The sequence below is a fragment of the Aspergillus fijiensis genome (assembly GCF_003184825.1).
Source record: "Aspergillus fijiensis CBS 313.89 unplaced genomic scaffold BO72scaffold_15, whole genome shotgun sequence".
Classification (NCBI taxonomy): domain Eukaryota; kingdom Fungi; phylum Ascomycota; class Eurotiomycetes; order Eurotiales; family Aspergillaceae; genus Aspergillus; species Aspergillus fijiensis.
The window spans coordinates 248,934-270,015 of record NW_024468991.1 but is presented as its reverse complement, the minus strand read 5'-3'; the positions used below and the strand labels follow the sequence as shown (position 1 = coordinate 270,015).

At 55.5% G+C, this 21,082-nt stretch overlaps 9 protein-coding genes across 9 annotated transcripts; 4 read left to right on the top strand and 5 right to left on the bottom strand.

Annotated features, from left to right (window-relative positions):
• Positions 1-1,239: 1,239 nt before the first annotated feature.
• Positions 1,240-4,189, top strand: BO72DRAFT_446648 (phosphoketolase family protein). The gene has a single exon (XM_040944347.1). It carries the CDS (start codon positions 1,524-1,526, stop codon positions 3,963-3,965), a length of 2,442 nt encoding a protein of 813 aa, XP_040802894.1. The 5' UTR covers positions 1,240-1,523; the 3' UTR covers positions 3,966-4,189.
• On the bottom strand, positions 4,176-4,719 carry BO72DRAFT_526430 (uncharacterized protein; the record flags this gene model as incomplete). Its single annotated transcript, XM_040950034.1, has 2 exons — positions 4,176-4,437; positions 4,508-4,719. The coding sequence occupies 2 exons, from the start codon at positions 4,717-4,719 to the stop codon at positions 4,176-4,178; spliced, it is 474 nt and encodes a 157-aa protein (XP_040802893.1).
• Positions 4,720-7,034: 2,315 nt separating this feature from the next.
• BO72DRAFT_494720 (uncharacterized protein) lies at positions 7,035-8,612 on the top strand (the record flags this gene model as incomplete). Its single annotated transcript, XM_040948491.1, has 1 exon — positions 7,035-8,612. The coding sequence occupies one exon, from the start codon at positions 7,035-7,037 to the stop codon at positions 8,610-8,612; it is 1,578 nt and encodes a 525-aa protein (XP_040802892.1).
• Positions 8,613-8,760: 148 nt separating this feature from the next.
• On the bottom strand, positions 8,761-10,169 carry BO72DRAFT_446647 (uncharacterized protein). The gene has a single exon (XM_040944346.1). The coding sequence runs from the start codon at positions 9,836-9,838 to the stop codon at positions 8,855-8,857; it is 984 nt and encodes a 327-aa protein (XP_040802891.1). The 5' UTR covers positions 9,839-10,169; the 3' UTR covers positions 8,761-8,854.
• A 2,312-nt stretch (positions 10,170-12,481) lies between these two features.
• BO72DRAFT_506511 (uncharacterized protein) lies at positions 12,482-13,416 on the bottom strand (the record flags this gene model as incomplete). The annotated part of the gene is made up of 4 exons (XM_040949230.1): positions 12,482-12,778; positions 13,009-13,042; positions 13,103-13,312; positions 13,387-13,416. 4 exons carry the CDS (start codon positions 13,414-13,416, stop codon positions 12,576-12,578), a joined length of 477 nt encoding a protein of 158 aa, XP_040802890.1. The 3' UTR covers positions 12,482-12,575.
• A 513-nt stretch (positions 13,417-13,929) lies between these two features.
• Positions 13,930-16,849, top strand: BO72DRAFT_476353 (arsenic resistance protein ArsH; the record flags this gene model as incomplete). The annotated part of the gene is made up of 5 exons (XM_040947386.1): positions 13,930-14,127; positions 14,199-14,303; positions 14,383-14,641; positions 15,970-16,367; positions 16,434-16,849. The coding sequence occupies 5 exons, from the start codon at positions 13,930-13,932 to the stop codon at positions 16,812-16,814; spliced, it is 1,341 nt and encodes a 446-aa protein (XP_040802889.1). The 3' UTR covers positions 16,815-16,849.
• Positions 16,850-16,924: 75 nt separating this feature from the next.
• Positions 16,925-17,740, bottom strand: BO72DRAFT_425837 (putative arsenate reductase (Arc2)). Its single transcript, XM_040942924.1, has 3 exons — positions 17,378-17,740; positions 17,206-17,320; positions 16,925-17,148 (listed from the first exon to the last, which is right to left on the bottom strand). The coding sequence occupies exons 1-3, from the start codon at positions 17,531-17,533 to the stop codon at positions 16,970-16,972; spliced, it is 450 nt and encodes a 149-aa protein (XP_040802888.1). The 5' UTR covers positions 17,534-17,740; the 3' UTR covers positions 16,925-16,969.
• A 267-nt stretch (positions 17,741-18,007) lies between these two features.
• On the top strand, positions 18,008-19,590 carry BO72DRAFT_425835 (arsenic resistance protein). Its single transcript, XM_040942923.1, has 4 exons — positions 18,008-18,411; positions 18,482-18,624; positions 18,694-18,780; positions 18,857-19,590. Exons 1-4 carry the CDS (start codon positions 18,147-18,149, stop codon positions 19,508-19,510), a joined length of 1,149 nt encoding a protein of 382 aa, XP_040802887.1. The 5' UTR covers positions 18,008-18,146; the 3' UTR covers positions 19,511-19,590.
• Positions 19,591-19,698: 108 nt separating this feature from the next.
• On the bottom strand, positions 19,699-20,948 carry BO72DRAFT_506498 (RTA1 domain-containing protein). Its single transcript, XM_040949229.1, has 2 exons — positions 20,630-20,948; positions 19,699-20,562 (listed from the first exon to the last, which is right to left on the bottom strand). The coding sequence occupies exons 1-2, from the start codon at positions 20,808-20,810 to the stop codon at positions 19,886-19,888; spliced, it is 858 nt and encodes a 285-aa protein (XP_040802886.1). The 5' UTR covers positions 20,811-20,948; the 3' UTR covers positions 19,699-19,885.
• Positions 20,949-21,082: the final 134 nt, after the last annotated feature.

Here is a 21,082-nt window from a genome sequence, read left to right as displayed (position 1 = left end):
CCGCGCCCATCTTGAGCTCCCTCCAATTTTGGTCAGCACAGCTGACCTATGACAAGAAGCCACCATAAGCGAGAGTATAAAGCATCATGCGTGCGTGCATAATTGCGGACAAGAGTCCATACTCTCCTGGTCTGTACGGAGACTCCTCTACATCATGCTTTGTGCTCAAGCCAGCTGTGACCGAGTGATAGTTTGAGGACTGCTGCTTGGAGGACTGCATAAAAGCCACCGATGTGAGCAAGGATGTATAAGTATTCGAAACCCCGAATAAACAAATTTGATTCAAGTCGAGGGTGTTGTTGTTGTTGTTGTTGTTCTCTTCCCTTGGGAGGGTTACCGGAGGGAGATAAAAGCTAGATCCGATCAGATTAATAGCGGACGGCCAGAAAGTCCGCCCGGCCTCCGGATGCGCCCGGAATTGCTCGGCTCGACACACCTGGCAATGCAATTCCAGCTGCCTTGTTCCACGGTATTTCCCCTCATAAATGTCATAAATTAGGATAATTACCCCACCTTCTGAGCGAGGGATCATAACTCAATAATCACATTTCCTGTTGCACTGCTGAAGGTGTCGTCATGGCGGACCGCGGCCCCCCTCTCCCCTTTCACCAATCCCTGTGATGTGGTGAACCGTTGCGGACGTGCATTAGACCTCTGCATTGTACTTATGCACTCCCCAAATTTTCCCTGCAATAACAGCACGGCATTGGAGATCCATGGCACAGAGATAAGCGAGAGGCCAGATGCGCCCTCCAAGCTGGCAAAAGTACCAGATGAGGGGAGATGGAACTGTTTTGGGCCATGTGCTGCTCCAACCCTGGCCATAAGCAGGCCGACTATAGAGACGATCACCCTGTCACTCCGAAGCTTACGGTCGCATTGTGTCTGGAAATGTTGATCACGTAGCATGAAGAGAGAGAGAGATACGATGGGTTAACCGCCGTGGCGCTCTTATTATGAGTCTCAATTGCTGTTTTGCCCGTTCTCTTCCGATATTCCAGGGCTGATGTAGGGTGGGCTCACTTGGAAAGAAGAGAGAGAGTACTAGTTGTATATCTTGCAGGAGCTCCGCAGGCGGGATCTCAACCGCATGGGATGATGCAGCGAGATGGCTCCACGTCAACCCTGCCCATACGAGGACCCCCCGGTCATCATCTATTCCCCCGACCGTGTAAACACTATAGAATGTAGCCTCTGATAGGGTGTCACGAGTCAAACCGTCTCGTAACCGAAGGACAGAAACCTGCCAGAATCCATGATCCCGACCGATGCGGCCGAAGGGGAAAACCCCCCCAGATGCCCCAAAGGGGAATAGCGCCGAACGTGGCCAGCCCTGACGACGTCATGGACTTCCGGCCAGATTCGGTCGATGATGCATCAGTGCTTTCACTGTCAGACCATACCTTACCACTCACTCCCTTATAAAGATGGAGGAGGGGAACACAACTGTCACGCACAAGGAGTATTTCCCCTCCATCACCTAATTCCCCCATTCTGCAATCAATCACTCACTCCATTTCACAATGCCCTCCGACGAGCTGAGCATATCGGCCTACGGTGCCGCCCGCTCCACCATCAAGGGCGAACCCCTCGATGCTGAGGAGATCCGCAAGACCGATGCCTATTTCCGCGCCAGCCTGTACCTGTGCCTGGGCATGCTCTATCTCCGGGACAATGTCCTGCTGCAGGAACCCCTGAAGAAAGAACACCTGAAGGCCCGTCTTCTCGGCCACTGGGGCTCCGATGCCGGCCAATCCTTCACCTGGATTCACATGAACCGCCTGATCAAGAAATACGAGCTGGATGTGCTGTTCATCTCGGGCCCGGGCCACGGCGCCCCCGGGATCCTCTCGCAGTCGTACCTGGAGGGTGTCTACTCCGAGGTCTACCCGGACAAGTCCGAGGACGTGGTGGGGATGCAGAAGTTCTTCAAGCAATTCTCCTTCCCCGGGGGCATCGGCAGCCACGCCACGCCGGAGACGCCGGGCAGTCTGCACGAGGGCGGGGAGCTGGGGTACTCGATCTCGCACGCCTTCGGCACCGTCTTCGACCACCCCAACCTGATCACGCTGACCATGGTGGGCGACGGCGAGGCCGAGACGGGCCCGCTGGCGACCAGCTGGCACAGCACCAAGTTCCTGAACCCGATCACCGACGGCGCGGTGCTGCCGGTACTGCACCTGAACGGCTACAAGATCAACAACCCGACGCTGCTGGCGCGCATCAGCCACGAGGAGCTGTCCGCCCTCTTCTACGGCTACGGCTGGACCCCCTACTTCGTCGAGGGCAGCGACCGCGAGAGCATGCACCAGGCCATGGCCGCCACGCTGGAGCACTGCGTGCTGGAGATCCGCAAGTTCCAGCAGCAGGCGCGCGAGTCCGGGAAGCCCTTCCGGCCGCGGTGGCCGCTGATCGTCCTGCGCACCCCCAAGGGCTGGACCGCGCCCCGCGAGGTCGACGGCAAGCTCCTCGAGGGCTTCTGGCGCGCCCACCAGATCCCCATCACCGACGTGCTGACCAACCCCGCCCACCTGCAGGTACTGGAGGACTGGATGAAGAGCTACGGCCCGGACCAGGTTTTTGGCAAGGACGGCAAGCTCATCCCCGAGCTGAAGGCGCTGGCCCCGACGGGCAACGCCCGCATGAGCGCCAACCCCGTCGGCAACGGCGGCCTGCTGCGGCGCCCGCTCGACCTGCCGGACTTCCGCCAGTACGCGCTGGATGAGATCGAGCCGGGCGTCTCGGTGCGCGGCAGCATGGTCAACATGTCCAAGTTCCTGCGCGACGTCGTCGGCCGCAACCTGACCAACTTCCGCGTGTTCGGGCCGGACGAGACCGAGTCCAACAAGCTGTCCGAGATCTACAAGGCGGGCAAGAAGGTGTGGCTGGCGGATTACTTCGAGGAGGACAACGACGGTGGCAACCTGGCGATGCAGGGCCGGGTGATGGAGATGCTCAGCGAGCATACCTGCGAGGGGTGGCTGGAGGGGTACGTGCTGTCCGGGCGCCACGGGCTGCTGAACAGCTACGAGCCGTTCATCCACATCATCGACTCGATGGTCAACCAGCACTGCAAGTGGATCGAGAAGTGCCTGGAGGTGGAATGGCGGGCGAAGGTGGCGTCGCTGAACATCCTGCTGACGGCGACGGTGTGGCGCCAGGACCACAACGGGTTCACGCACCAGGACCCCGGGTTCTTGGATGTCGTCGCCAACAAGAGCCCCGAGGTGGTGCGCATCTACCTGCCGCCCGACGGCAACACGCTGCTGTCCGTGACGGACCACTGCCTGCGCAGCGCCAACTACGTGAACGTGATCGTGGCGGACAAGCAGGACCACATCCAGTTCCTGGACATGGACGAGGCGATCGCGCACTGCACCAAGGGGCTGGGGATCTGGAACTGGGCGAGCAACGACCAGGGCCACGAGCCGGACGTGGTGATGGCGTGCTGCGGCGACGTGCCCACGCACGAGGCGCTGGCGGCCACCGCGCTGCTGCGCGAGCACGTCCCGCAGCTCCGGGTGCGCTTCGTCAACGTGGTCGACCTCTTCCGGCTGATCTCCAAGATCCACCACCCGCACGGCATGTCCGACCGCATGTGGAAGTCCATCTTCACCGACGACAAGCCCATCATCTTCAACTTCCACTCCTACCCCTGGCTCATCCACCGCCTGACCTACAAGCGGCCCGGCCAGCACAACATCCGCGTCCGCGGCTACCGCGAGAAGGGCAACATCGACACCCCCTTCGAGCTGGCCGTGCGCAACAACACCGACCGCTACAGCCTGGCCATCGACGCCATCGACCACGCCCAGTCGCTGGGCAACACCGCCGCCGGCGTGCGCGAGAAGCTGCTGAACATGCAGCTGATCGCCAAGCAGAAGGCGTTCGACGATGGGTTGGATCCGGATTATATCCGCAACTGGACGTGGCAGTGGCCGAAGAAGAAGTCGGAGGGGGTTTAGGTGCCCCCCCACCCAAGCTCCAAGTTTGACGATCATTTCCTTTATCTTAATGCTCAATTCTTCAAACTAGTTGGCGAATGCTATCCCGAAATCTAGTACCTAGTACAATCTAATGAATGCCCTTTCCGAAAAGTTCAATACCTCATAACTCGTAAACCCTGATCGTCACTCCGTAGCCCTATTCCCTATACCCCCTACCGGGAAAACAAACTAGAGCCCAACCTCCAACACCCCCGAATAAGCACACTGCATCTTGATATACTCCGCCGTGCGATTCCGGCACACCCACTGCGACGCATCAGTGTACGCATCCAACCGCACCTCCCCTTGCTCCACCAGACTGGAGTTGCTCGTCTGCACGCGCAACGTGAACCGGTCGATGTGGCTGCCCAATCCGTCGGGGAAGCTGACCTCGTAGGCCGGGTTGTAGCATTTCACGGTCGTGGAGACGGGGACGGGTTGTGTGGGGTGCCTTTTAGACAGAAGGTTAGCCGGGAATGGGGAGTAAGGGGGAAAAGGGGGAAGAGGGGGAAAGAACGCACCAGTTTACGTTGCAGATGGTTGGGGGGGCGTCGGTGTTGGGGTCGGAGAGGGTCAGGTTCAAGAGGCCGAAGTCGAGGTCGGAGAGGGTGCGGGCGGTGAGGGTGGTGATTTGGAGGGGTTGCAGGGTTTCTCTTTTGGGGATTGTGGGGATGGCGGTGGTGGTGGTTGCAATTGTGATTAGGAGGGTGGTGAGGAGGGCGGGGAGTTGCATTTTGAGGGTTTTGTTTTGGTGGTGGTGTTGTAGTAAGGAGTAAAGGTGGATGTGAAGATTAGGTGGATTTGAAGTGTAGTGTCTGTTTGGTCGTGTTGGTGGAGTTGGAGTCTGATAGAGCGGTGGATGTGGTGGGTGTGCAGTGCGCTTTATAACGCCTTCATAAATCCCATCAGTGTAAGGTGGGCAATGATGTGAGACAAGCCCCGCCAGTCAAAGGGTCTGACAGGACGATTGTTGTGTTGGGTGGCTGGGAGTGCTTTCAAGTTTCAACCGAACAGCACAGCTTCAACGAATCCCGATGTGAGGCTGAGCCCGCCGATCCGATCGGCCGCCCACTCCTTGTCACTGGCTGGCTATTCTTAGCGTCCGCCCCTGATTCTCCACACTCAATGAAGAACAGGGCTGCCTAAGGAGTAGGTAGATTTCTGATCATCCTGCAGAGAGCGTTAACACTACGCACTACGGAGTACTCTAGCATTGTCGCTGAGTATTCTTGTTCTTTCATCGCGACAAAGACTGTCTCTTCTATATATCCACATACTGAAGCTACAATTGCTCAAACAAAGGACTGGAAGTACTGCGCAAAATGGGTTCAATTGAATGGACTACGGATCTTGAGCATTTAGCCAACGTTAGAAGTAGACATTTCATCCAAGCCCTAGTGATGGACTTGCATAAGCCTTTGCTGCATCAAACGCTTCTCAGTAACAAGAAACAAGACCCTGGTTCCCGGCTGTTGCCGCGCCTCGTTTGCTTTCGAGCCCTCGCCCCCATTCACCCCGCTAGCGCTTATCCCTTCTACCTCGACCCTGGTTTGTCAAACCGGTCGATCCTTGCAATAGCTACAGACCTTATTCCCACCCGTTCACTGGCTGGGAAGATTGTTGGCTACGGAGAATCCCTCCGAACATCGACCGATATAAGCAGCTCAGCTATTCTGTCTTGCGACCAGTATAACTGCCCAGAGTACAAGACTCCAATGACCAGGTTGGCACCGGAGAGGATAGTCATGTTCTGTCGTAGAGTGAATAAATAGAAGAGCTGCGTAATAGTGAACAAGAACACTAATTGAGCCACCAAGCCGGTGTGCCAACTGGCAACTTGCATAGATAGATTTATGCTTGCCGGTGGCCCGGATCGGTTCCTATCGCAGTGCAAACAGACTCTGCGATAAAATTCATATCCAGCACCATCGCCACGCAGAGACTACTGCAAACTGCTTTGCTAATCTACAGGACAGCTTATCTCAGCCCAGTTTCTGGAACTGGAGGCTGGAGTCATCCCGCATAGCCTTTGGCCCCCAATCCGGGGATGTGTTGGTTCGTCGGGCTTTGTCAGTGGGTGATGGGAGCATGTAGCTTGCTTGTTTCTCATTGCCCCAGTACTGTGGCTGGCCGTTGGTCTGTCTTTCCTGAAGTGGACTTTCTCTCATGGATCAGGATCCACCGATAGATGCTTCTCACAGCTTCTTCGAGCTTACGGTGAATCTCAGGTAGGTCTTTACTGGGGAATGCTTGTCTTTCCTGAGTGGTCCTATTGCATATCTTCTTATTGCTAGACAATTACCTCGCAACCTTTGCTCAGTCATGGTAGGCCAGTGTCAACGTGTGATTGATCGGTCTTCTCATTCTATACCTACCTGCCTAGTTGCCTCTTTGTCCAAGGCGCTCCTTCAAAACTACATGAGTATCAGAGTACCCCCCGCTTCAGAATCTCGTCGATGGGCATCCATCATGCGAAAATGTGAGAATCCAATGACGGAGCTAAGCATAATCACCGCTGACGCTGCCATGGTCAGTCCGATCCTGAAGTGTGGATATACAACGAGCACGCTCAGAAGGGAGTTTTGGGACACGGAATGAAGCATTGTCGTGCTTTTTCTTACAACAGAAATTATTTAAGGAATTTTCCGGCTCCATCATGATCAGAAGATTCATATGAGGCAATGAGTGCTGTTTGCGGCCCTGCAGAAGCAGTAATGAAGTCCTTCATAACTTGCCGTTATGCTAGGTCGGCGAACTACATTTGTTGAGAGAATATTTTCATCTCCAATATGTATGTATTGTCAATTTCCCAAGGTGAATGTCCTGGTTACCCAACCAGGAAGAAGCTGAGTTGCCGGAGAGCTTCATTCCCTTTTGTAGGACCTCTTTCAAAAGCTGTCCCTTACTACCCAATCCCCATTATAAATACTCCCATGCATCCTTTTCAATATCTCCTGTTGATGTAACTTCAACCCGCACGGAGTTCGTCAGATCGCGGATAAAGCGACTGGTTTGTTCAATCACGATCTGACTACCCACGACAGCAAAATGTCGACAATCCCTACCTATGAGCCAGGCGATCCAATGCCGACTTTCAGGATCCCGCCTCCGCCAATGGCCGCAAGCGCGTTCTGGAGCATTCCGGTGATCAAAGACTTCCTGGCTATCACAACCCGGACCCAAGTCGTGTGCAAGATGGAGGATACTGCGGAGATGTGGCGAAGGATCTTGGCGGTACGTTTTGATGACTGGAGCCTCGCTTTTAGCCCCGTCAATAGCCCGCTGACCGAACCTCCAGAGAGCCCCGATCTGTCCGATCTGTCCGAGTTGGATGATGACATTGATGATGAAGGCATGAGCTCAGGCTCTGACATCCCATTTCGACCTCCTCCGGGCCTCCTTCCCTACTCGGTTCCGCCGCCGCCGCCACCACCGCCATTGTATCTCTTCGGAGCACGCAATGGCATACTGAGCCAGCCCACAGCCGGCAGGCTGGGTATGAGCATTCCACCGGCATCGACCACTCAGCGCGGCGACTCGGCCAACAACGCCAGCAGCAGTGGGTCGGACATTCCTTTCCGGGCTGCTCGCAGGTCACTCCCGTATCCACCGCCCTTGTTCATACGCCAGTACCTGGCGGCTGCAAGGGAGAGCACCCGAGTTGGGCCTATCAGACGGTCCCAGACCCGCCCTGCTGCCAACCCTAAGACCTCACAACGTCCACTGCAGCCCTATACACTCCTGGACCCATCCTGGGACCTCGGACCGCCCACGCAGATCCCACGTCAGGTTCTCTCTGCCCTGCGTTCGACAGCAAGCCACGAGGAAGACACATCGCGCAGCGATGCCAGCACTCAGCCCGAAGGCCCTGTGCACCCACACGGCGCAGCAACCGGATCCTCTGATAGCGAAGAATCCACCGCCTCCACCATGAGCTGTGCCGCTCCAATCGTGGTCCACGAGCTGGGAACCGCCATCTTCTCGCCCGATGGCACCGAGACGGACTCCAACGCCCCATCCCTGACCTCCTCCTCTTCCCCATCTACCCAAGAGGCACCCTCAGACCCCTACACCTCCGCCTCTCCCACCCTAAACTCCCCCTCCCCGCCTCCCAGCCGACCCTGGGAAATCACCGACCCCACCCTCATCCCAACCTACACCCTGATCCAGACCAAACACGACTGCAGGTCCGTGTCCATGTTCCCCACGGAGATGCTGACGCTGGTCATGACGCGCGCCCTGCCGGGCCACCTCCCCCTCCCGTTCCTGCTCCTCTACTGCCTCCCGGGGATCGGCGACGAGGAGCAAGAAGCCGCGATGATCGAGTGGCGCGACGTGAAGGAGCACGCGCTGCACAAGATCTCGGAACTGGTCGACCGGTACACCGACCCCATCGGGGATGACGGGAAGCGGCAGCGCGCGCGCACGCGGCTGCTGGCGGATCTGCGCTTGGGGATCGCCACGGGGTCGAGCGTGCGCATGTACGACTTCGATCGCGGGGACGACGGGGTGTTTCTGCTCGAGGAGTGCGCGTGGGCCAAGCAGGCGGGGCCGCGGTTGGATGTGCGCGAGACGCCGATCGCGTTTTCGAACCTGGTGGATCGCATTGCAGGGTGGGAGAACTAGTTTCACCGGTGGGTATGGGGATAAGGTGTCGAGCGGACGTTTCGACTTAACATAACACCTCGACATAAAAAAAAAAAAAAAAAAAAAATAGTGCCTAGCTTCGCTAGGTAAGATTACCTCTATCAGTATCTTTGTACTTGTTTCTGTCCTCTAAGAACCGAGTAATCTAGAGCGCAACAATATATATCGTGAATAGTACACAGAGAACGTAAGCCCAATCCCCCTCTATATGTCAGAAAGCTCTAACAAGCGGAAACCAAACTATTGCGCGACCGAACCGGACTGCGCCCCTGCAAGCCGGACCCCTCCGACTCCACCTGCCTGACCACGGTGGTCATTGTGCCCGTGGTCGCCGTCTCCGCGCCCGCGACACACTCATCCCAGCCCTGCGGGGTGGTGACAAATGCACTGGTTGCACTGGTATTCGACAACGGATCGGCATCGTTGAGACTCGGGCCCTTGGCGATCTGCACCAACCGGCCCAAGATGGCATACTCCAGCTTCAGCTTGATGCTGTACGCGACGGGCTTGAACATGACCTGCAGGGCGTAGTAGCCGGCATACTCGATGGCGACGACGGCGAGATCCAGGATGAGGATGACGATGTTGATGACGAGCAGCTGGGCGAGGATGAGGCGGCGGGGGCGCTCGGGCCGCAGCCGCAGCATCTTGATGGTCTCGTAGACGTAGATGCCGGAGAGAAGGGCCTCCTGGACGCAGAAGGCGACGAGCTGGATGCGCTCCATGGCGTTGTAGCCGGCCTGCCAGCGCGGGGCGCCGCCCAGCGCCCCGTACAGCAGCACGGTGGTCGGGATGTGGAAGAGGGCCGCGTCGAGGACGATCGCCCCCAGGATCCAGGTCAGGAGCTTGGGGCGCTGCAGCACCAGGTGCAGCCGCGACCACAGCACCAGCGAGTGGCCCGTCACCATGCAGTACCACGTCAGTACGATCAGCGTCACCGAGATGTAGCGCGACACCTCCGGCGCGAACAGGAACAGCGTGTACCCCAGCACGTGCGGGATCAGGCTGAAGCTGGTGATGAACAAACTCCAGAAGTAGCAGCCCCGGTACGAGTGGAAGGTCGTCAGGCATAAGATCACCAGCTCGATCGCGTTGTACCAGGTGATCGCCGAGAAGGCGCTGATCACGTATTTTTGCACCGTGTCGCCCGGCGTCACGGCGCTGAAGCTGCCTTCATTGTGGGTGGCGCGGTCGAAGGCGGACATTGCATTCCAGTCCGGGGCGTGTTTCATCTATCGACGAGAGGACGGGAGGGGTTGCGCATGATGGTGGGATGCTGGTGCCCCGGCTGTCTGAGGGGTGAAGTGTCGTGGTGGTGATGAAGAAGAAGAAGACGGAGTCAGGTGTGAAGAAGATAGGGTTATGGTTCTCTCTTGTCTATACCGCGCCGCTCATGCGACCACTCCATGTTCCTGAACACGAAGCCAACACGAGAAAAAAAAAGGTTCTGCAGGGATTAAAGAAGGATTGGAAGGAGAGGGAAGAATTAGAGGAGAAGAGGGTTAAGGGGAGTTTAGGGGTTTTTTTTCGCCTCCCTCAACGTGGAGGGAGCGAGAGAAGGGAGCAAGGAAGCTTAATGGTAATATTCTGACGTCGTCGACCTGGGCGAGACTGGCGGCCGATTCCATGGTTGACGCTTCACCCGCTCGTCCTCTTGCCCGCAATGGGGAATTTGACTGCCACTGCGACCGGCGCCGATGCCTCTGGTTGGTCTCTGCTGAAGCTGAGTTTCTGCCAAGCAGCCCCTCCCAATAGTCTTATTTGGTCGGTTTCGACCTCGCAAAGCGCAAAGCGAGATCGGATGCCAGTGGATTTGGCACGTTACGCACGCTAGCCCTAATCCATCCATCCCCCTTCCCCCGCGTTCGTCCCAACTGAGACATCATGGCTTCAGGGGCGACTGCAGGCACCGCGATCAAAGTTTCTCCTCCCGATCGCTCGATCGGGAATTGATCGGCTTCGTGCGGGGGAAGCTGCTGGTCTGAAGCATGGCACGAGCGACCGCAGGGTAATTCATGTCGATCGCAAGCAACATCCACCCCCGGGCTGATCTAGTCATGAGGTAATGCACCAACAGCTGATTCTTGGCCTCACTTCATGCTCAATTACAAGACTTACTTCACTAGCAAAAATCGTCCATCTTGCCGGTAGATGTGAGGGATTGGTGAAAATCCTCCTATGCTTCCAAGACCTCCGACCGTGGCATGGTCGGGAACACGACCTCAAATCTCCGCGGCCAATGCCTGCACTGCCTCCGACAGCTTCTAGTCAACCCGGAGCTACGGAACCACCCCATGGATACTGGCTTTGCCAAGGAGTTGATACACCTACTGCTGTGATTCGCTGGAAAAGCTCTCCCCATCGGCGGTTCCCGGCGCGTGACAGCAAGCTTTGATCACTGGTGGGCGAAGATGCAGGGTCGAGCATGGCCGGGTCGGCCGGTACTCGATCTCAGTGAGGGTGTTTGTAGCCGGCCCGGTGTGTATTCAGGGCGAAGGACTGTCAGCTGGTCCTCATGTGTACTGTTGATGGATCCTGCAATCTGGGAGCATTGGGGCGATTGCTCGTCAAGTCACGGACGGATCGTTGACAATCTGGACGGCCACCATGCCGTCCTGTAGCTCTCTACCGCGTCGAGCTGCTCGTAGCGCTTGCTTACTTGTGCAAACATTCTAATAGTCTGTTCAAATTAAATTCTCTCACGTCGTTCTCATTAACTCCTTGATTAGCCAATCGCCCAATGCTCTCAACAGAGCAAAGTCTATTGCATGTCCGGGATCATGGTTTCATGTCTTGGCGAACTTCGCCCCTCATTTTGATCTCTTGGCACGGTTTTCATTCCGAAGTGTAAAAACTTTTGCTCCTGATGGCTGAGTTCTATTTCACAGAGACGAATAGCGCGGGTGGATACTATTCTCAATTCCTCCCGCAGATCACACAAGAACTCCGCCCCGGTGTGGTACAATAGTCGCCGACCCTTACCAGGAATCTCCTGACGTTAGGTTCTGAACCTTTGGCTCGATACCACACCAGCATAGGTCGGTGGCCGATTTGGTTGGCTGTATGGCAGAGACCTACATACTAGTTGGCTTAGACCCTCTGAGGATGAGAAAGTTCCTGTCCTTCAACGCGACTGTGATCACGATATATCTGAGAGGCTTGTTGACAGATACTGTTCGGTTTAGAAATCTAGTCTGCTCACCCCAGGCATCTGGATTTAACATTTCTTCTGTTTCGTGCCAAGCCCATGACACTGATACACGGAGTCGATGTGGCCATTCCACCCACATCTCCTGAAATTCAAAGCGACGCAATCTCTATCAAAGACGGGGGTGAATCTGCGGTCCCCCAATACCAGCTACCGGGCACCCCGTGGAGCTCGGCCGTATCGAATTATCACCGGGGCGAAGCCCTGATGCGGCCCTGAGGGCGGTAAGGTTGAGTATATCTACGCTCGCTAACAAGTAATTAAGTCATTGTACAGTAAGTACAGCATTACATGGGGGACTCGAAGAGATAATTATCTGATAGTATGTGCTGCTTTGCGCGGGAATTTCATTTGGATTATCCCTATTTTTCTGTCGGAGTAGAGGAATCTGAGGAAGAATGAGTGCTGAATTGTATACAAGTTCTACCCGGGGAAGTATCAACCATAATGCCGATAGGAGGGGCATGAGCTCCTGGGTCTGTAGGTGAACAACCTCACTTTCTGAGCTCCTTTTTTATTCGCTACTTGTATGGCCCTTTCTTTATACTTTTCCCGCCCGCTTCTGGGGTAGACTGCAATATCTTTCCTCCCCATGAGGCTTCCGATGACAACCCTCCATCGCGTGTTCACAGGACGACAGCCCGCTGCGGAGAACAATCAAAGCCTGGACATCCCTTCTGCGGCCCGGGGGTTATGGCCCTTCCCATTGAGCTTGGGAACTCTGAATGCATCGATCATTCAATCACCTCAGCAAAAACAGCGAACAAAACCTGGTTGGCCATACGGCAGCCCTCCCAAAGGAACCGCGCGCAGCGATATCCGCCTCGCAGACGCAGATCCAGCTCGGAGATACTGAGGTTCTTCGTGTTGTAGCCGATGACCAACTCCAGGGCTACCGTCCACACGGTCGTGTCTGCGTCATTATACTTTGCCCACGCTGTTTGGAATGTGATTCCGTCAGCACGCTACAGATCCAGGACCCAGGTCGCCTTCCGGGGGTATTGGGAGCTGGCTGGTATCTAGCAGCGAGACTCTGTCAACTTGCTCGGTCGGTGAACAGAGAGGGTGATGGAGAATCAGAGTGAGGTGGGAGAGGAGGGAATTGGCTTGCGTGAGTCTTGGAGACGATGCGCGTATGTAAGCTGCAGGCATAGTAGTCCTTCACACCTAGACCGGATACGTGGGTGGAAGGGACCATGTCCTAGGACATCTCCATGCAGCTCTGATTGTCGTCCTCTATTGGCCCTTATAATCTGGGTACCGTGTCCTCGACGCCTAAAGAAGCATCGACAAAGGCTTTGAGCTGTTCACTCTCCTGGCGCAGCACATCCGTCATAGATTGCAGTGTGCTGATTTCCCGCGCCGTGGTGTTCTCAAGTGATACTATCCTTCGCTCCAAGTCAGCCACACAGTCGCGTTGTCGCTGTCGGCAGCGGCACTGGTTGTTGCGGACGCGGGTGAGGCCCTCTGCCTGCTTGGGAGGTTAGATATCTAGTTATCGCCCCATTTACTAATACGAAGTACTTAAGGCTGCGATCAGCCTACTCTGGTCTTTTTTTTTTTGATGCGTGGCATGTTGGTAGTAGTTAGTGCCGAACCAACTCCCTCCACGTTCTTCTACTGTATATATCAGGAAGAGGACGATCTTTAAGTTGCGATGGGTGAAAAAGGAGTGGCATAGCTGAAGATGTTATCGGTCGGCCGGATAACAAAGTGGCTTGGTTGGGGTGAATTCGACGGCTATTGGTGAACAAAGTTCTTGGGTCGCGGGAGAAATACTTAGTAGTTAATCCAATGGGCTGAAGGTGGTGACATATCATATTTTTTTGCCCAAACTGATGGCATACTAGGTATAAAGATATTCTAGAACTTCAACAGAGGTCGCCATCTAACAAGGAATGAAAGACGTCACATGAACCATATCAGATCAATTAGTAATACAAAGAACTATTGATTCCTGCACACTGTGAAAATAAAAACAAACGATTGCCCCAAGTCTGCATTCGAATTCCTTCTGCAATTCCTCGGCATTCTGCTCACAGAAAGAGACATACAATCTACATCTCATCCCTATTATTCGCCTACAATATGTCTCAAGATACCTACAATCTGGTCCAGTCCCGCTACGGCGACATCGTCAAACAAAGTACTGCCCCCAAGCGCGGCAAAGAAGAGGATATCGCCAAAGCATTCGGCTACAGTGCCGAAGACCTCAGCACCTTGCCCGAGAAGACTAACCTCGGCCTTAGCTGTGGGAATCCCGTAGCGTTCGCCAATTTCAAAGAGGTTTAATCTCCCTGCATGGCCCTTATGCCATAACAGCCACTAACTATATTTTGGACTGACATTCGTACCAGGGCGAGACGGTCCTGGACCTCGGCAGCGGCAGCGGCATCGACGTCCTCCTAACCGCCCGGAAGGTAGGCCCCAAGGGGCAGGCGATTGGGGTGGACATGACGAAAGTGAGTGTGCTTCCAGTGCATTTCTCTCCCGCGGAGCACTGACATGGTCCGACAAAAGAGTATGATCGAGCTCGCCGAGAAGAACATTCAAAAGGCAGGACTGTCCAACGCCAGAATCATCGAAGCAAACATCACCGCCATCCCGCTGCCTGACGCCAGCGTGGACTGCATCATCAGCAACTGCGTCATCAACCTAGTCCCGGCGGCCGACAAACCGGCCGTCTTCAAGGAGATGGCCCGACTTCTGAAGCCCCGGGGCAGAGTGGCAGTCAGCGATATCTTGGCAAGAAAACCGCTTCCCGACCACATTACCGGAGACATAGCGTTGTATGTGGGATGTGTGGCGGGTGCGAGTCCGGCGGAGAAATATGAGGAATTCCTTGGCCAGGCCGGCTTTGAAGGTAGATATACCCCGCGACGTGGAGTCCCAAGTACTGATCCAGTAGCAGGTGTCCTGATTGTGGACACAAAGTCGGATCTCAATCTCTACAAGCAGTCTTCGTATTTGCCCCAGGGCTCGGGTTGTGGCTCGTGCTGCGGCGGGGGATGCGGAACCGCGACTGCCACTGCCATGACCGAGCTGGACTTTAACGAGTGGGTTGGTCAGTTTACCCTCCCGTTGATCCTTGCTTTAAATAAACATCTCATTGGTAGTGAGTCTAGGCTCTTTCCAAATCTACGCCATCAAGGCCTAAAGAGCTCAATTTTTCTTTCGAGAGGTAGCTGCGGAAGAAAATGTAGAAGGGAACTGCTCCTCGATGTGTATGAAAAAGAATGAGATTATTCAGCGTCAAGTTGAGATACTGTCGTCGCATTTCCAATCTTCATCGAGTAATTGAACAATATCCATGTTCATGACCATGTAGTCGGTCGTCGCGAATGCGCTGTAACGATGATGACTGACTTGTCTGACATATATTCGGTTCAATGGTACTCTGTTGATGGATATGGCCCTACCTACCTCTTATTAAAACACTGACTGGGGCTGTCATTTCCGATTCGTCGGTCAATAGGTCTTCCTTGCGTCGGTAAGAAATATTCACCTCTATTTATCGAGCACATGAGTTTCGGTCCACGAGATTTGACTCTTCAGCGGGGCCAAGAGAACACCAATCACGGACACGTACAGTTCCTCGGCATGGGGAAATGCATCTGCGGTCGTGTCATTCAAGAAATGAATTTCCATAGTATGTATGGAGTGGTATGAAACGCCATGCATGGCAACAACTTGATTCACATACTCAATTCCTCTCTGTTGGCAGGCCAGAGGCGCAGCAACAATGGTCCGGGGCTAACCTTTTCAGGTTCAGAGGCTGTTTCTCCGAATTAAGTCTGCTCCCGCCCAATCAGCTTACGCCAGTGACATACTCGCCGTCGGGCTATGAGCAGCCATCAATTCACTTAAGTTTGTAAATAACTGGAACGCATCATCTGGCACATTTTGGTCAGTACCATAAAGGGTCACTTGTCCTTCCTTTTTCTTGCCTCTGTTTCAAAAACGAAAGAAGACAGCACCCAATGATCGCATGTCGCAGACTTCCCTTGTTACACCCATTGACCCCATTCACTCGTTCAGTGGTCCGTTTTGCGCCCAAGAACTACAGCACCATGGCCTCTTCCGCAGCTGTCCAGCCAAACCCTACTACCCCCTCCTTCGATATCCCAGTATCTCTCGCTATACCAGAGGCCGAAGATAGCTCCGACATCCGCCGCAATTACCGCCCGTTCATCCTCGGGGATGGAGCCGCGGAAGACTGGGTCAACAGGCTCGAGTTGACAACCGCCATGGATATGGCAGCGCAGGAACTGGCAAAGTCTAACAACCGGCTGAAAGTCCTCGTCTTGTACGGCAGTCTCCGTCGGCGATCCTATTCCCGCCTGGTGGCCTTAGAAGCCAGCCGAATCCTCTTCCGTCTCGGCTGTGACGTCCGCGTGTTCGATCCCGAGGGTCTGCCGGTGAAGAATGATACCGAACACAACCATCCCAAGGTGCAGGAGCTGCGGGAGCTCAGCAAGTGGAGCGATGGGCATGTGTGGGTGTCTCCCGAACAACATGGCAACCTTGTCAGTATTCCTATCTATCTATCAAGTCCTGGTCATAGCAGTCACTAATAAACAACCTGTCGTCAGACCGCCGTCTTCAAAAACCAGATCGACTGGATCCCACTCAGCACGGGCAGCGTGCGCCCCACGCAGGGTCGCACGTTGGCGATCGCGCAGGTATGCGGCGGATCGCAGTCGTTCAACGCCGTCAACTCCCTGCGCATCCTCGGCCGGTGGATGCGCATGTTCACCATCCCGAACCAGTCGTCAATTCCCAAAGCCTACACCCATTTCCCGGACGAGGGGCAGCCGGGTGATCAACGACTCCTGCCGAGTGGGAATCGGGACCGACTGGTGGATTGCATGGAGGAGTTTGTCAAATACACCATCCTCATGCGACCACATCTGGAGCTGTTTGGGGACCGGTACAGTGAGCGGGAGGAGAAGCGGGTGAAGGAGGAGAGGTGACGCGTTGAACGACATGTCTAGCCCTCAGCGGTGCGCTTTTGTATGTATACACTGATAGACTTTGTTGATCATAGTCTTTACTGCATTTACATAGACTACTTAGACCAGTACATATATTCACCCTCAACTGGCTATCGCTTTCATATGCTATGTATTCATTTAGCCCAGACAGAAGCGTCATATTCATCCATCAGATCCGTGTATTCTTGCCCCGACGCAGCCCAGCCCTTGATGCCCCCTTCTAGGACGAGACTCCTCAGCCGGGTCTCTCCCTGCTGTTCGATGTAGTCGGCGAACCAACTGGCGGCCCGCGTGCCGCGTCCTTTCGAGGAACCTAATTCCCAATCAGCGTCATGCTTTGCTGCTCGTAATTGCGGTGAGGTAAACAAACCACAATACCAGACCACCTCCTTCACGGGGCTCTGGCTGAGCAGAGAATAAACTGTTGGGATCGTCGGGTAAAGACTCTGAGCTGGAAGGTTGATGGATCCTCGGATCGTCCCTCCCTGCGGTAGGTGTCAGCGTTAGTTAGTCTCGGCCTTCATCTTCATATTTCTCTCTACCTCAAAGTCCGTCCGGCGTAGATCGACTAATACAAAATCGCGCCCGGCTTGTTTGCCGGCGCGGAACCATTGCAGTACTTCTTCGCGACAGATGCCGACCGCTGTGCTTCGCGGTGCGGGGTAGATTGCATGCCAGGGGATAGCAGGGGTGGTCATCGTGGCTCAGTGGTTCTTTGAGTCAATAGTATGACATAGTAAATAATGATGGTGACAGGAGAAAGTCAAGCGAGTTCTGCTCTTGGAATTGTGATAGTGGGAGACAATGGAGAAGCTAAGCATGGAGATACCTAAGGCATGAATGTTCGCATCAGGTAGAGTCTCCGGTAGCGCTGAGAGAGCGGCATGGCGATGCCGTATGTCACCCGCGGATTGTCATTGGCTAGACACAAGAGGGTTCTGGATGCTTCAACAATCAGATTCAATCAGTGCGGGTTTGTGCCAGCGGGCCCAGTGGGGCAAGCCTACAGCCCGACAAAATCCAGGCTCACAGTGCATTTCATCACCCAGCCAATCAGCGTCGACCAGTGACATTCACTTGCAGCACCCCGTATTGCCACAACATGGTTGTGCAGAAGTAGAAATTATCGGGTATCGAGGAGGGGGCATTCATGAAGCTTGGTTCTACACATTGTGTCTCTCGTCTACTACCTTCTACAGTCACTCTCCATTGCTGATAGCTGTTTCACCCCCCCTCGATTGTAAACAGCCTCACGAGCCACATTCTTGCTCCTATCCTACCGGCACTGGGTCGGTCTGTGCAACCACGGCGATGGCTGAACACCAGTTTCCAGTGAACACTGGTGAAGACTTAAGATCTTGCCAGCCCAGCGACATCGAGAAACAAGCAGATGCAACCACGCTAGACTCATCCCAGGTGAAAACATCCGCGTTCAAGAGCCTCGGCCTGCTGGACCGCTTTCTCGCGGTGTGGATCTTCCTGGCCATGGCCATCGGCATCATCCTGGGAAACTTCGTCCCCAGCACGGGGCCTGCGCTCCGGAAAGGGAAGTTTGTGGGCGTTTCGGTTCCGATCGGTAAGTCTTCTCCGTCATGAAGCATCAAGCTCCCTCTCGCCATACGAAGATCCTAATCGGGAATCGCTAGCGGTGGGCCTCCTGGTGATGATGTACCCGATTCTCTGCAAAGTACGCTTTGAGAGCTTGCACCGCGTCTTCAAGACCCGCGAGATCTGGATCCAGATCGCCTTCAGTCTGATCATCAACTGGATTATTGCTCCGTTCTTCATGGTACTCTCCCCCTTCCCTACCCAAACCCACAGCTTTGCCATTGTACCGCTAACAAATGTTGTAATGTAGTTGGCCCTATCCTGGGCATTCCTCCCAGACGAACCCGAGCTACGCCAGGGACTCATCCTAGTCGGACTGGCCCGATGTATTGCCATGGTAAGCGGCCCCCTCTCCCGGAAGGCACAACACGTGATACCCAACTCGTATCATGCCAAACCCTAACAAGCCCCAGGTCTTGATCTGGACAGGCCTCGCCGGCGGCGACAGCGAATACTGCGCGATCCTCGTGGCGGTCAACTCCCTCCTGCAAATGGTGCTCTTCGCGCCGATGGGCGTCTTCTTCATCCGGGTCATTAGCGGCGACCACAATATCGACTTCCAATACGCCACCGCCGCGCAATCCGTCGCCGTCTTCCTAGGGATCCCGCTGGGCGCGGCGGTGGTGACGCGGTTCGCGCTGCGCTGGGCCACCAGCCCCCGGTGGTACGACGAGGTGTTCCTGAAGTGGGCGAGCCCGTGGTCGCTCATCGGGCTTCTGTTCACGATTCTCGTGCTGTTCGCCTCGCAGGGCCGGCACGTGGTGCATCAGATCGTGTCCGTGGTGCGGGTCGCGGCGCCGCTGATAGTCTACTTCGCGGTGATCTTCTTCGTGACGCTGCTCGTGGCCTACCGGCTGGGGTTCGGGTACCGGCTGGCGGCGACGCAGAGCTTCACCGCCGCCAGCAATAACTTTGAGCTGGCGATCGCGGTGGCGGTCGCGACCTTCGGGGCCGATAGTAACCAGGCGCTGGCGGCGACGGTCGGGCCGCTGGTCGAGGTGCCTGTGCTGTTGGGGCTCGTGTATGCTGTGAAGCTGGTGGCGAGGAGAGTAGGGTGGAAGGATTAGTGTGTTATCTGGTTTGCCTCCCATCCAAGCTACGATGCGGTGGAGATACTGGAAGATGTGGAAGATGGTTCCTAGACCGCGTTATACATACAGTAATGTAGATAATATAAATCTTGGTAATGCTCTCAGTATCGCACAGCTCCTGCGATACAGCTCTAGCACATAACGAAGCATAGAGAATCTGGTGTCTGCAATCCGATCTCGAAAGTGAATAAATCCCGACTTGCCACAATAAAGGTTCCATGTGTACCTATGGAAAGGACACATACCCCAAACTCCCATCCAAAACAAAGATCTCCATGCCAGCAACAAACACAAGACCGGAACCAGCCAGTCCAGAAGCAAAAGCACGAACCACACATCCCAGTAAAGCACCTAGTCCAACATGACGACCCCATCAAACAACCCATCATGCCCCATCCTCCTGACCACCCGCAACATCCTCCCGGGATGCACCGCCGCAAACGCAAACACAGCAACAGCCAACAACGACGCGTCAAAGACATACAAAAACGCCTCCTTCTTACTCAACACACTGTCGGTGCCCGCCAAAAACTCCACCAGCCGATAGACGCTCCGCACCGTAATCAACCCCGTGACCGCATGCAACGTCCACATCGTGCGCGACCACGGCACCGCAGGGTCGCGCGCCGCGGCCGACGGCGGCCTCGTACGAAGCCGGCGATGCACCGCGCCGGCCTCGACGAGGAACCACCCCAGAGCGACGAGCTGCACCCCCAGGCCCCCGATCACCACGCGCTGGCCGGTCCGCACCCCGTCGGCGTCGCCGCTGGCTTGCATCGCCGACCCCATCATCTGGCACACGAAGCTGCCGATATCGATCAGCACGTAGATCTTGGTCATCCACGTCGAGCGGATGACCGTCGCCGACTCGGCGTGCAGGGCCCGCACCACCCGCCCCAGCGTCATGTAGACGCTGGCCGAGAGCAGCGGCGCCGACCCCAGGATCAGCATCAGCTGCAGCAGGTAGGGGCTGCCGTTGCGGATGTGGTTGTGCGACCACGCGCGGCCGTAGTAGCCGAAGGCTTCGCCTGTGGTTTTGGTGGATGTTAGCCGGTGCGTTGCCAGACTTGGCTGTGTTGAAGGAGTTCAACTCACCGATACACCCCAGCAGGAATGGGATGAAGAACCACGCGCGGAGACGGAAGATCAGGAAGAGGTGCACCGCGGCGCCGAGAGCGAAGATCACGACGAAGGCCCAGCCCGCGGCGGCGGAGGGGTTGTAGGCGTAGAGGTCGAAGGAGGCTTCCCCTCGGGGCGCGAGAGGCGCGGCGGACATTGTGCGTTCGGCGGCGTTGAAGTTGCGTTGGAATCGGTAGAGGCGAGATACGAGAGTGACCAAGATGTAAGGGATGTGTTTTCATCACTCAGAACGGAACTCGAAACCTATATAGCCTTGTCTTGACGGGGGTTGAATGTCAATCGCCAAGGAAGCTTGAGGGTACGAATACGGCGTCATTTCCTGATCGGGTAATATCTCGGGATGAGGCCGGAGAGCACCCGACGCTATTTTAAGCCCTGAAAAACATTGCGTCCATGGTGCTGTCAAGG